The sequence below is a fragment of the Urocampus carinirostris genome, chromosome 17 (assembly GCF_059441175.1).
Source record: "Urocampus carinirostris isolate Australia breed hairy pipefish chromosome 17, RoL_Ucar_1.0, whole genome shotgun sequence".
NCBI classification, from domain to species: domain Eukaryota; kingdom Metazoa; phylum Chordata; class Actinopteri; order Syngnathiformes; family Syngnathidae; genus Urocampus; species Urocampus carinirostris.
Genome location: NC_142365.1, coordinates 18,221,857 through 18,236,064, shown reverse-complemented (window position 1 = coordinate 18,236,064; position 14,208 = coordinate 18,221,857). Strand labels below are relative to the sequence as shown.

The 14,208-nt window shown below is 42.8% G+C and overlaps 1 protein-coding gene across 1 annotated transcript; it reads right to left on the bottom strand.

The window, feature by feature from the left end:
• Nucleotides 1-247: 247 nt before the first annotated feature.
• Nucleotides 248-9,907, bottom strand: LOC148349404 (immunoglobulin superfamily member 11). The gene is made up of 7 exons (XM_088320988.1): nucleotides 9,772-9,907; nucleotides 6,288-6,442; nucleotides 6,142-6,208; nucleotides 4,848-4,979; nucleotides 2,175-2,330; nucleotides 1,928-2,050; nucleotides 248-504 (listed from the first exon to the last, which is right to left on the bottom strand). The coding sequence occupies exons 1-7, from the start codon at nucleotides 9,833-9,835 to the stop codon at nucleotides 302-304; spliced, it is 900 nt and encodes a 299-aa protein (XP_088177114.1). The 5' UTR covers nucleotides 9,836-9,907; the 3' UTR covers nucleotides 248-301.
• Between the last annotated feature and the right edge of the window lie 4,301 nt (nucleotides 9,908-14,208).

The window sequence follows — 14,208 nt, the reverse complement described above, 5'->3', positions numbered from 1 at the left end:
GGACAGACAACCCACTCGCGCATTCAGACCTAGGCCAAATTAACCTGACAAGCATGTTTTTAGAACGTGGGAGGAAACCAGGGTGCCCGGAGGAAACCCACACAAGTACGGGGAGAATATGCAAAGTCCACACAGGAAGGTTCAATCTCCTGACCTCAGAACTGCACTGCCGTGCCGCCCTCAATGCTATATTACATTTTCAAAGCCATCTATCATTCAACCATACAGTATATATGATAGTCACAAATCAATTGTAAGCGTTTATTTCAAAGCACATCTGCTGAAAAGAAACAACAGAATTTTAGACAAAAGAGCGCTTCATCAGCGAGGGGGTGTATCGAATGACGTTGTAGCCTTCCTCCTCCTCTTCTTCCTCCTTGGAACGCCCCCATTGGTCATTTCGGTGAAGCCACGTGGCAAGTGCCAGAAGGACCAGCAGCATCAGGACCATGGACAGTGTAAGCAGAGTCTCCTGCAGGACACCTGAGGAACTGGTTGCGGTGTCTGAAATCGAAAATGTCAGACGGAAAAAAAATACTGTGCCGTGAAAACGTATTTGCTCCCTTCTTGAGTTCTGTGTTTTTTGCACATTATTCACTAACAAAGGTTTTAAATCATCAAAGCAAGTTTAATATCATGCAGAGACAACCCAAGGGAATAGAAAATGCAGTTTTGAAACGTTGATTGCATTTATTAGTCACAAAAAAATAATAATAAATCAAAACGTATCTGCGCCGTTGTGAAAAATAAATTAGGCTACATTATTAAATAAGAAAGTAACTTTGATGAACCACAGTTTTGGGAAGGCTGAGTTTAATTCCACTGGCCACACTCAAAATTGGTGGCCACCAACTCTGTTGAATGAAGAAATCACTTCAATTGAATCTGTGACAAAGTAAGCTACAAAATCTCCAGAACAAAATTGACATGTCACGATCCAAAGAAATTCTAGAAGGAATTACATATAGTGATCTATCGGTCCAGAAAATATCACAAAGCCATTTGCAAGGCTGTGGGGCTCCAGCGAACTTGTCAGAGGAAATCCTTCCAGGGAGTGGTTGACCAACTAAGAATGTGGCGACAGCTCATCCAGGAGGTTACAAAAGAACCTCGAAAATCATCCAAGGAACTGTAGGCCTTGCTGGCCTTAGTTACGGTTAGTGTTCATGACTCAACTACATACTACCGTTCCAAGGCAAAAAACAGTGCTGAGACAAAATAACACAAAGAGTCATTTTAAATTTGCCAAACCGCATCTTGATTATCCTCACAACTTTTGGAGAAATATTCTGTGGACTGATAACTGAAAATTCAACTTTTTCTACCGTTACATCTGCCTGGTAGAGTATGTCCAGCCATCAGTTGGCACCCTAAAACTTAAGTACTCTTGGATCATGCCGCAGGACAACAATTGTAAACCCGCCAGCAAGTCCACCACTGACTGTCTCCAAAACAAAAAACAAAATGAAATTTATGGAGTGGCCAAGTCAAAGTCCGTATTCAAATTTGATAACAATGCTGTGGTATGACTAGCAGTTCATGTTAGAAAAGCCTCTGACATGGCAGGCCGATTCGAAATAATTTAGCAAAGAAGAGTGGTCCAAAATTCCTCCAGAGCGTTGTGAAAGACTCATTACCGATTACGTAAACGTTTGATTTCTCTTAATCGTTATTAAGTCCAGGGAGCAATTACTTTTCCACATAGGGCCTGGTAGGTTTTGATATTTTTGTACCTTAATAAAGAGAATCAACTTATAAAAACTGTATTTTGTATTTCCTTGGGTTGTTAAAGTGCGATATTAAAATGTGTTTGATAATCTGAAAACCTTCTGAGTGAAAAGTAAGCAAAAAAACACAGAAAACAGAGAGGGCAAATCATTTTTCATGGCGCTGTCACAACAAAGGATTATGGGAGATGCTGAATCACCGGTGTAGATGGACAAGGTGACGTAGCAGTTTTCGCTGCCTAGCACGTTGGAGGCTGAGCATCGGTACAAACCCGAAGTCTGTGAGGAAACATTGACGATCTGAACCCAACCTGAAAGCGAGTCTGGACCAAACACAGGAAAAAATAAATTACTGTATGTTTCACTAAAAAGACATGTTGGGATTTGAGAGTTGTAGAACCGCCCACTTCCTTTTTTGGGAAAACCATCAAGATCGAAATTTTTTACCGTCCATGTTGACGGGCAGCGAGATTTCCTCCGGGTCGAGTTTGTCCCAGCGAATGTCTGGCGTGGGAATGCCCTCGCTCACCGAGCAGGACAAAGTCACGCTGCCTCCAGATTGGGCATTGCCATCCAACCGGCACACCGGAAGCGATGGCGGCACTGTGGTGGTGGTGGGAAATCAACATATCACAGTTTTGATTGCTATAATAGTATCAAGGGAATCAGGGGTTGGGGACGTACGGCTCGCAAACCAGTTATGGACCGTACAAAAGTTATTGACGGTGTTAATCTTCTCTGCATTGTTCCACCCATAGTAGATGCGAAGCTCATGTGAGGCAATAGTCATTGGGGTGGATTCAACTACAATTTACTGTTATTATGTTACACCGACAGACCTCGTTTTGGTTGCACGTCTGTATGGAGTCGTATACATGGAAGCTCATTAAACAATGCGTGTTCACTGTTGAGACACCTTATGATGAAAACCCTCAGAAAAAACTGTAAGCACCCGAAAATGTCAACCAAGCACCTCAAACAATTTAATTGGGTGAGCGGTAGGGCCTTGGGCTGATCTCTGCACACATAGCACACTCCTGTCTCTCTCTCTCTCTCTCTCTCTCTCTCTCTCTCTCTCTCTCTCTCTCTCTCTCTCTCTCTCTCTCTCTCTCTCTCTCTCTCTCTCTCTCTCTCTCTCTCTCTCTCTCTCTCTCTCTCTGTCTCTCTCTCTCTCTCTCTCTCTTCCAGCGCCCTATGCAACAAATATGACTCGCTTAATGAGTAGCGCGTCTCTAAATTTAAGTCTAGTAAGAAGGAATGTCCTAAGGACTTTTTCCGCGTCTCTTAACCAATGAGATTTGTCAGAATACACATATGAGCGTGACATCAGCCTTTCCAGATGTTTTTTAAGCGTCGTTTGTGGATGATATACAAAAATAATGATAAACGACATGTTTGAGGACTTTTGAGACAAATATTTGTCGAAGATTTACATCTTTAAATTGAAATGGAGGATTCCCAAGGTTAGAACTTTGACTGTCACATAGCTGAGCTTAGTACAGTCCAGACAGTGCAACAAAAGTTACAGCGAACATTTCTTCATTTGAACTTGGAGGAGTTCTGTCTCAGAAGCAACCATCAGGTGAATGGTTCCCTGTTTTCTTCACATTCCGTAGCATAAAAGAAGTGCAGGTATGCTAAAATTGAGGAAGAGGCTCTAGCATTAACATCAGTGTGTGAGCACCTCTAATCTTACTTGATAGGCATGGAATTTTTCTTACAGACTGACCACAAGCCCCATATTTCCCTGCTGAGCAGGAGATCCCTCGATGCCTTCCCCCTAAAATCTTGAGGTTTTGGCTATGATCGCTTTGCTTCACCTACAAGATTAAACAAGTGCCAGGGAAGAACTGAATTCCAGCGAACACACTCCAATCCAAAAGTCACCGGCTCCAGAAGAAAGTCAACTGGAAAAGGATGTAGGTGCTTTTTGTCAACCAGGTGGTGGAGCACCTGTCCACGCCTCTGATAAGAGCTGCACAGGATGCAGACAGTGTCTGCAACAGACTGAAGAACTTGATGCAAACTTGATGGCCTGACCAAAACAACAATTTTCCACCAGAGTGTCAACAGGACCTGATACTCACAGATGGATTGCAGATGATAAGATGCCGACTTGCCATCCCTGTTCCTTTGCAAGTGGAGATGCTGTTCATGAAGTTCCCCAGAGCATCACAAATTGTATCGCCAGAGCACAACAGTCCATATGGTGGGCTTGTCTTTAAAAGCAAACGAAGTTGAAAGTGGAAAACTGTGCAATATGTGCCAAGAAGGCTCATAACATCCTGGAATCACTGATGACAACTAAGTTGCTGGCCAGACCAAGGCACCTGGTGGTAGTAAACAAGCATTTAGAAAGAAAAATCGGTAAATGGTGGAGACGCAAGCATAGCCACCAACACCCTTCTCCAGTTGGCTTTCTTCTTGCGCCGGTGACTCTCGGATTGGAGCCCTGAATAGTGTGTCCGCTGTCCGTTCGTATTTGCAATATTTTGTGATATTTTTACAAAAAACTCTATTAGCACCTTGTTTTGAAACCATTATTCTATGACAAAATTGACAGTCAAAATAAAACTCAACGATCTTCATTATTTACGAGAATTCCGCTTGGGGGCAGTGGTTTGCTGAAACGTGTGCATTACAATTGGTCATTGGACCAAATTTGTACGCATATAGGTGTTGCTCAGAGGTGAAGAGAGCTGGTGAGGTGGACTGTCTTTTTTTTTTGTAGCCATTCGCTCCGGGCGGCGCTTCTTCCACAGAGGAGTGGGAAGCCATACTTCTGCATGCTGTTACTGGGCCACAGAAGGATTCGATTGCCAGGGAGGAAGAGTTACGCAAGGTCCTTTTCGGACGAACGATTAGTGATGGGAATTCTGGCTCTTTTTCAGGATGTGGCACTTTTGGCTCAGCTCACTTGCAACCGCAACAACTTCGCTCAAGGAGAATGCCTGACAACGCGGGGCCACTCTGATTCTTCGGTATATCTCATTAAATCATCTAATATCACACAGTGAAATAAAAATCCACTGAAAAGTTTACTTCTGGAGATCAGGTCTTAAATTTCGTCTTAAAATATATGGTTCGACTCTCAAAAAAGAAACAAGCCAAATATTTTACCTAAAACGTCGAGCACTAGTTCCCCGATGGCGGCGTCTGCCATCTCAGGCGGGTTGTTGACCATACAGCGATAAACACCGGTGTCAGACACCCGGGTGGCGTTTATTGTGATGTCAGCACTCCATGGGAGGCCTGAAACACAAATTTAATATTGATTACGTTTCTGTGCAGGCAATAATCCCATTGGAAAGGAAATTTTGGATTTGACGGGCTATCCCAATCAATCGTGTCTTGAGACAAAGCTATAATACATCTGATTCCAGGGTTGATGTATCGATGTAAATAGACGTGGTTCCTGCATTTCGGGTTAACAGCCTTCTTGAAGATTCCTTTTGTTACTAATTGGCACAACTGTTATTAAAATGACAAGTTATCATGTTATAATTATGTTGCTACTATGTTACTATTATGCAATTACCAGGTTGTAATCATTAGAAGTTGAGTGTAAAATAAGCTCAGTCAATCACTGAAACATCATGCCAGTTAGAATCTAATAAATTTGCCTGGAAAATCACTATGACCCATCACTGATGAGCTGTTTTAAAAACCTGTCTGTGGGCTACTAAGGCGCTCTTAGGGGGCACCACTTTGGAGACCCCTGACCCAAAGGATGATCTCATTTATGTCGCTCACCTAATTCAACCATATAGCCTGCTTGTTTGTCACAAACGCTAGCTTAATTTGATGTTTTTAAGATGTGCTCATATGTGTCTAGCAAAAGTGTACTTAAACTATGTATGAATGGTTACAACATTCTTTTTTCTTCATTATTTCGTGTGTATTTCTTCCATTTTCTTCTTGTCTCCTTTCTTTTATCCTTTTTTAATTTCCTATTATTTTTTTAATTTCTTCAATTTCTTTTTGTTTATTTTTCCCTTTCTTTGCCCTTATTTTCGTTTGTTTTGGCTTCTTTCTTTCTTTTTTTCCCATTTTCCCTTTTGATGTTTATTTTTTTCTGGCATTCTGTTTTTTCTGTTTTTTCTTTTTTTTCCTTTTTATTACTGACATGATTGTTGGCCATATTGCTGCTTAAGGTACCTTAAAAATTAAAAGATAAATGAGAAGAAAATGTTTTCTCTTTCTTGATATTTTGTATTCCTTCTTGTGCTTTGTAGCACTTGGTTTTGGTTCCACTGCACAGTACTGCAACATCTTGAGGTCAAGTATTAAACATTGTCCCTTTAAATCGTAGTATTCTACATGTTTACATCATCCAAAGAGTGGCAATATTTCCTTTCCATTCAGATTATTGCCGAAATGGAAACGTCCCCACAGTAGAATAAAAAAAATCTACCTGTGAAGCCCACCCTGCCAATGAGGGAGGGGTCTTCAATAATCTGGTCGTGGTCATATGCGATCACCTGTATGGTCAGACAAAAAAAAAATGTTGCTCTCACCATTACGAGTTCATCATATTTCTTTTCTAAAAAAAATAAAGACCTGGATGGGAGATTCGGGACTGGAAAAGGGGGCCAGGGTCCAGATGATGTTGAGTCTTGAAGGGGGGCTGTTGGTGAAGAAGCTGCAGGGAAGGATGACAGAATCCCCGCGGACAACCTCCAACGTCGACTCTCTCATGGTCACCCTCACCGCGTCTCAATTGCAAAATGCAATGTGCATATTAGCAGTGTTGGGAGTAGAGTTAATATGGGGCCCACCACGACCCGGCTCTTCAGAAATTAAAGTCCAACCCAGCCTGAGCCCAACATATTCACTTGATTTGAGGGACCGAGCCCGGTCAAACCCTGCATTTTTATCCTTCATTTGTGAGGGTCAGGCCGGGCTTCTCTCTCACTGACTTTTTAAATAAATATATCCACCCATCATTATTCCTTGTTTCTTTTTCTTTGTGTTGTGTGATGGATTAAAACGCTCTCTCAGTACCACACACGCACGACTGAGCGGGCGCTGCAACAGGTGACAAGTACTGCTGTCACGGTCGCCTTGGTGACCAGTCTGCCCCGCCCCCTGGGCAACAGCTGAAAGCATTTCCACTAATGGTGGGTCTGTATTTAAGGCTGCATGGTGGGCTCTGCGGTTGCGGGTTCATTAATACTCATTCTTCACAATCCCGGTCTGTTATGCCTTGTCCTGTTTAGTCTGTTATGCCTTGTCCTGTTTTAGTCTGTTATGCCATGTCCCGTTGAGTTCGTGCCGGAGGAACTCTGTATTGTTCTGTTTTGCCTCGGAGTATTGGGCGACTTTTATTTTATTAAATAAAACCTATGGATCGTCAACGCATTTGAGTTCTCCCTTCATGCCTCCTGCCTCCGTTCTGGTCCGGTCACCTTCCACGCCACCACGTCTCGTGACAACTGCTGTCATGATTACTGATGCGAGGCACCTGTGCCCGCTCATTTGACGCCAACTGCCTCGGACTCTGATTGGCTCCCTGTCACTATTTAAACCCCCGTCTTTCTGTCAGCGGTTGTCAGTTTGTCTGCGAACCTCAGTTTACGCTAGGCAAGCTTTTCGACCCTTACTCACTCCTGTTTTGCCTCACATCTGTTTCCCGGCTTCGACCCATTTTCTGATCTCAACCACGTTTTTTGCTACTGACCTGTTTTTTTCCGCTCCCGACACCACCATCGCTCACCACGCAAGTACCACGTCCGTGTTCGGAGCAACCTGCTCCCCGCGACTAGCGATCACCGGATCATGTGTGCAATCCTTTCCCTTCTTCCCAACAAAACTGAGGGAAACGTACGCAAGTGGGTCCTGTGTCTGTTCTCATCTTGACAACTGCAACTTATTATTTATAGAATTTCGGAACTCAAATGTCAATACAACATGGTGCGATTCTCTGCTACTTTTTAAAAGCAGAGCGGGAATCACAACTTCTACTGCAATTTGGCAGTTTCTCCTTCACTCAAGAAGTAACATACAACTCTCTTTCTGCCAGCAGCACAATTTTAAATACAACAAATGGCCAAAGCTGGGAGGTTTATATAAATACAATTTGAGTATTTTAGGTGCACCTTATAGGAAAGTACGGTGTACTTGAAGTCATTATTTGTTTGTCCTAGCTTGTTTGCGATGCAAAAAATGAAGGTACCACCCTCCCCCCTCTCCCTCATTGTCATTGATTGAAGTGCTGATGTGATCTGATCATCTGATGTGGAGCCAAAACCAATTCTAGCCGGAGTGCAATATTAAACACACACAACAAAAAACAAACAACATAAAACAACCTCCCAACATAAAATGACACACCATAAAACACCGCAATGTAAAATGACTTAAAACAACACAATGTAAAACGACATAGAACAAATCAACATAAAACGACATAAAACAACACAACTTAAAACAACAAGGTATAAAATAACATAGAACAAGGCAACATAAAACGCCACAACGTAATACAGCATAAAACCACACCATGAAGAGCGTAAGACATGACAAAACAACACAGTATAAAACAACGTAGAACAACACATCATAAAACAGCATTAGAAAACAGAAAACAACACAACATGAAACGACAAAATACAACACAACATACGACAAATTAAACAACACAACATAAAACGACATAAAAAAAAAAAAACACCACAAAACATAAATTTACTTAAAACAGCACAACATAAAGCCCCACGATGTAAAATGACATGAGACTGTCACGGTTGCCATGGTGCCCAATTGGCCCCGCCCGTGTGGCGCCAGCTGCAACTCATTGACGGATTGGCTTTCCCTCTATTTAAGCTCGGTGCTCTCATTTTTCCTTTGTCAGTCCGTCGACGAACCTCTGCCCCACAAGATGTGGGTTTTGACTCGGTCCTGTTTCCTGTTGGCATTTCCTGTCCGGTATTGTTCCCGTTTATTTTTGTCCTGTTTAATATCGGTTTCCAGCTTCGTTCCCGTCTATTTTTGTCCTGTTTATTATTCTCTTCAGTTTTCGTTCCCGTCTAGTTTGTCCGGTTTAATTTCGATATCCAGTTTTGATATCAATCATGTCTGTCCTGTGCTGTCCGGGATCGACCCCATTTTTCCGATATCTACTCGGGCAATTGGTATCGATCTCGTCGGCCTCTGGCTTCCTATCATTTCACGCCAGACTGCTGCCTAATGTGCATGACTCCCCATTTCTCGTAAAATAAAAGGCTTGTGTGAGAAATGTCACGCGTTTGGGTCCTGACCATGTTCTGGTTCCTGACAGAGACAACAAAGCATAAAATGACATAGAACAAAACAACAACCAAACATAAACGACATAACTTAAAATAACATAATAAATTAAAATTACATGAAACAACACAAAATAAAACAATAGATCAAACAACCTAAAACGCCATAAAACAATACACCATAAGAGAACATCAAACAACACAAAACAACAAAACGTAAAACCTAAAACGCCACAATACCAAAAAAACATATAAAAATAACATATGACAACACAACATTACGCACAACACGCATGCACGCACACACTCTTCAACCTGGTCGCAGCAAATCTGATGCGAAAACCGCAACGATAGAACACACAAATTGCTACAATTAGGGAAATGATTCTTCATTAAAACATTTCCCAAAAGCAGTTTGATTCACTTAAAATGCAATCACTGATTCAGAATGTTGTATTCAAATTAGAATTGCAGAAACATTTTCATTAAGTTGGTGATAGTCATGCAATTCATAAAAGAAAAGCGACATCCACTGAAATGTATTTCATGATTGAATCTTACTGACGGTGACAAAAAACTCAAATCTGCCTTTTGAAAATTTTCCAATATCATCAAAAAGTAGACTAGTAGGCTGAACGCAGTTACCAGCAACGTTCAAACCATTGAAGGCTTACAGTATTTTATTTGATTTGTCAATTGTGGAGGGTTGACATCTCAGAAAATAAAGAACACAAGCACAATATTCTCATTTTCTCAGACCGTGCGGTAGATTATTTTTCTTTGACAAAGGTACTCACCTAGGGCGGACAGGAAGGCGCAAATAATAGTCCAAAAGATGGCTTGTGGTCCGAAGGCCCCCATGGCTTCATGGCGATGGCCACAAGTTCTGTGAGAACGGGGTCGCTCTCATGCAAACACCCCCGTCGCCCCCCCCCTCGTATTGCCCGAAATGAAAAATCAGGCATGCATGATGAAAATGATGAATGCCTCCAGCGATGCAACCTTGCCTCATTTGACCTCCGATTGGCTGTGGAAACAAAAAAACAAAAACAAAAGCGCTGGCTGGACGCCTGTTGTCGGAGGGAGGGGGAAAAAGGGGGCTGTCAATCACTACATTTGATCTGCTCTCGATGCATGAATGGGTGCAACCATTTTATCTTTTTCAAGCAGGTCAGGATGATTTAATCAGACAATATATCAAAAAGAGAAGCTCGTCTTTGTCTCATTTCGATCAAAAGTTATGATCGTTTGTAAAAAATACAAACCAATTCAGTTGTGGGCAAACTAATGCCCACAAGCCATATGTCAGGCTTTTTCATCTGGACCGCCAAACAAAAATGGTAAACATATAATAACAATATCTCATTTCATCTCATCTCATTAGCTGCACCGCTTATCCTCAGTAGGGTCGCGGGGGTGCTGGAGCCCGTCCCAGCAATCATCGGGCAGTGGGCAGGGGACACCCTGAACTGGTTGCCAGCCAATCGCAGGGCACACAGGGACAGACGACTCGCTCGCTCATTCACACCTAGGGACAATTTGGACCGGCCAATCCACCTGAAATGCATGTCTTTGGAATGTGGGAGGAAACCGGAGTGCCCGGAGGAAACCCACGCAAGCACGGGGAGAACGTAAAAACTCCACACAGTAAGTCCGGTAGCTGGATTTGAACCCACACAGGAGGTTCCCGAGACCTTAGAACTGTGCCGCACACGCGCTAACCACTGCGCCGCCGTGCTGCCATAATAACAATATATATAATAATACATGAATTACAATTAAAAAATATGTTTTGTCATGTCCTGCACAGTTGTCATGGTGCCCAGCTGGCCCCGCCCCTTGACACCGGCTGACCTGCATTTTCCTGATTACTCCTATGGGTACTTAAACGTGTCTTTTGGAACTGCCCTTTGCCAGATCATTGTTTACCCTTGTTGAAAACCTGTTCATGCCTGTTTGATACCTGTTTATTCTTGTTGCACTTTGGTGTAACGTTCTGAGAGATTCCTGCAAGTTCTGTTTAATCCCGTTAAATGCCTAGTCTGTAGTTTTGCCTGCATTTGAGCCTGCTTTGATTTGTTTTTGGTCCGTTTGTGTGTTGGACAACTTTTCTTTCTCAATTAAAGTGACAGATCGTCTACGCAAATGAGTTCCAACTTCCTGCTTTCTGACCCGCTTCGTGACGTGTTTTGGGTGCCCACTTTCTCCCCATTTTCCCCTTGTGTGTCTACTACAAAATACCATGACTGAAATGCTACAAAATTACTAGACTAAATATTGCAGAGCGGTCCTTACGGGAAGTGACTGAACTCCCCAATGGATTGGTTGGCTTATGGTTGACCAATATTTTTGAAATCACACTCCCGCCTCCCACGTATAAACCAACACGAAATATCCAAGCGCTCCCTCCTTACTGGCACGCACCATGGTCATCACAGGGTATCCAGCTATCGTACAACCCCTAACACCCTGGGCCACTCCTGAAAAGGGGGGATTTGGGGCGGACAGGCGTGACTTTGATCCCCAGAGGGCTATGTGCTCCAGGACTCGAAGCAGAAGGTCGGGCGTTGCCATCCTTCTTAACCAACTCTTTCAGAAAACATGCCTTTGGTTCTGAACTTCCTGTAAGGGTAAACCAAGAAAGGAAAACGCAACCAACTGTTTTGGTGCAGGGGCAAATAATTTTTCATTTCTGAAATGTCATGAAAGAATTCCACGACTTCTAAAAAAGTTTATAGTTTGATAAGATCTCCATTATTTTACCTCTACTATTTTCCTTTTGGACTGATCAATCGACAATTTTGCTGAAAAATCAATGATTTAATTATAATCGCCTTAGATATTAGTGGTACCAGCTAAAATCCCAAATAAGATTGTCTGGTTTCATTTTGTTCTATTTGTTTGTGTGGTGTTCAAGTTTTTTCTGTAGTTTAGCAAAAATAAATCTCCAAAAATCCCAGAGTTTGTGTGGCTTGATTGAAGTATATTTAACTATCCAAAAACGATAAAAAGAGTTCACTTAAAATGGAGCCGATCCCTAAAATTGTGAAAATAAAAAGGGTTTTCATTCTGTTTCCCTGATATAATTATCTAAAAAATGTGGTGCTTCAAAAATGCAGAACGATTTTGAAAATAAATAAACTCGACCTTTTGATTTAATTTGTCAATAAAGTTTTGGTTGAAATAATTTATTGACCACCTATTTTTGCTACATTACGGTTGTTTAAATCTGATTTGGTGAAACTAATCTTTATAAAAACAAATACGTAGTCATATAACATATAGATATCTCAAATCATCTCATTAGCTGCACCGCTTATCCTCAGTAGGGTCGCGGGGGTGCTGGAGCCCATTCCAGCAATCATCGGGCAGTGGGCAGGGGACACCCTGAACTGGTTGCCAGCCAATCACAGGGCAAACATATAGATATCTGAATGTATATTCATTCATAAATGAAAGGAATCGAGTAGGTCTCCAGGATCAGCCCATTGACCATTTTTTGTACGCCAGTGAGTCAAAATAGTTGCTTAACCCTTAACTAAACGGTCATTCTTGCCGCTAGAGGGCAGTAAAGGTGGAGAAAAGCCTACGTTCAGCAAAGGTTCTATCCATGTTAAAGACACTTTAACTTTGTGAACTGGTAGTTTCTGTGATATACAATTGTAAAACAAAGCAGCACTCAAGGTCGACGAACAAACACTTGAATTACATTGTTAAAGGGACAGTGTGTAATATTGAGTGCCCCCATTAAATGTGCTGGGATGAGGATTTGGCACCTGTTATTAATGCACCTGTAAAGGCAAAAAGAGCTACTCTAAGTTTTAGGAGCCAGCAACAGTAAGCACACTGCATGAGTACAATGAGAGAGAGGAGGAAACGGTTTCAAGACATAAAATTGTTTGCAAATATGACTAAAAATAAGATCGATCTGGTTTTATGCTAAAGACAATAATTTGCAGTATTTCCTCAGCTCTAGTAGGCCCAGCCTGGTAGTTGTATTTGACTGCTAAAACTCTTATTTTGTATTTATTTTTATATAATTCAAACCAGTACAATAGTTGGGGTAAAATTTCTAATATGGTTTCATAGCTGCCACTTGAGTTGGTATAGCGTGGTGGGTTGGTTCAGGTGCAAAACGACTTGATATAAACCAGTTAACTGTGGATATAGATGTGGGGCGAGTCAACCAGTTGAACAACTTTTTCAACAGGTTTGACCACTCCGCCTCATCCTCACCCCTGAGTAATGCAGCTGTCCTTCCCCCTCCCCCTCTGGACACTAGCATGGAAGACATCCCCCTACTAAAAATAACTTCAGCCCAGGTGTGTGGAGAGCTGAGAAGGCTACGAACCAGCAAGGCAGCTGGTCCGGATGGAGTATCCCCCCGACTGCTGAAAGCCTGTGCGTCTGAGCTGGGAGACCCTCTACAGCGCATCTTCAACCTGAGCCTTGAACAGGGGAGGGTCCCTCAGCTGTGGAAACATCCTGCATCATCCCAGTCCCAAAGAAATCAAGACCTGAGGAACTCAACGACTTCAGGCCGGTCGCCCTGACATCACATGTGATGAAGACCATGGAGCGGCTGCTGCTGCACCACCTGAGGCTACAGGTCCGTCACACCGTCGACCCACTGCAATTTGCTTACCAGGAGAAGGTGGGAGTGGAGGATGCTATAGTATACATGTTACACCGATCCCTCTCTCACCTGGATAGGGCGAAGGGGGCTGTGAGGATTACATTTTTGGACTTCTCCAGTGCCTTTAATACCATACAGCCTCTGCTACTGAGTAGGAAACTGACAGAGATGGGAGTTAGCTCACACCTTGTAGAATGGATTACTGACTACCTGACAGGCAGACCCCAGTATGTGAAACAGGGGGGCTGTACATCGGACACTGTGGTTAGCAGCACAGGATCTCCGCAGGGGACCGTTCTCTCTCCGTTCCTATTCACTCTATATACGTCGGACTTTAAGTACAACTCTGAGTCCTGCCATGTGCAAAAGTTTGCCGACGACACTGCGATCGTGGGATGTATCAGAGACGGGCAGGAGGAGGAGTACAGGAAATTGATTCAGGACTTTGTCCGATGGAGCGACGCAAACCACCTGCACCTAAACACCACCAAGACCAGAGAGATGGTGGTGGACTTCAGGAGAACCAGAACTCACCCGGTTCCTGTAACCATCAAGGGAGAATGTGTAGAATTTGTCCAGACCAACAAATACCTGGGTG

What these genes read in the sequence shown, in the direction of transcription:
- LOC148349404 (XM_088320988.1), bottom strand. Translation starts at nt 9,835, where the DNA reads ATGGGGGCCTTCGGACCACAAGCCATCTTTTGGACTATTATTTGCGCC. An exon ending in GTCCCGAATCTCCCATCCAG is followed by an intron (nt 6,209 to 6,287) that starts GTCTTTATTTTT and finishes CTGACCATACAG; the next exon opens with GTGATCGCATATGACCACGA. An exon ending in ACTAGTGCTCGACGTTTTAG is followed by an intron (nt 2,331 to 4,847) that starts GTAAAATATTTG and finishes CCACCACCACAG; the next exon opens with TGCCGCCATCGCTTCCGGTG.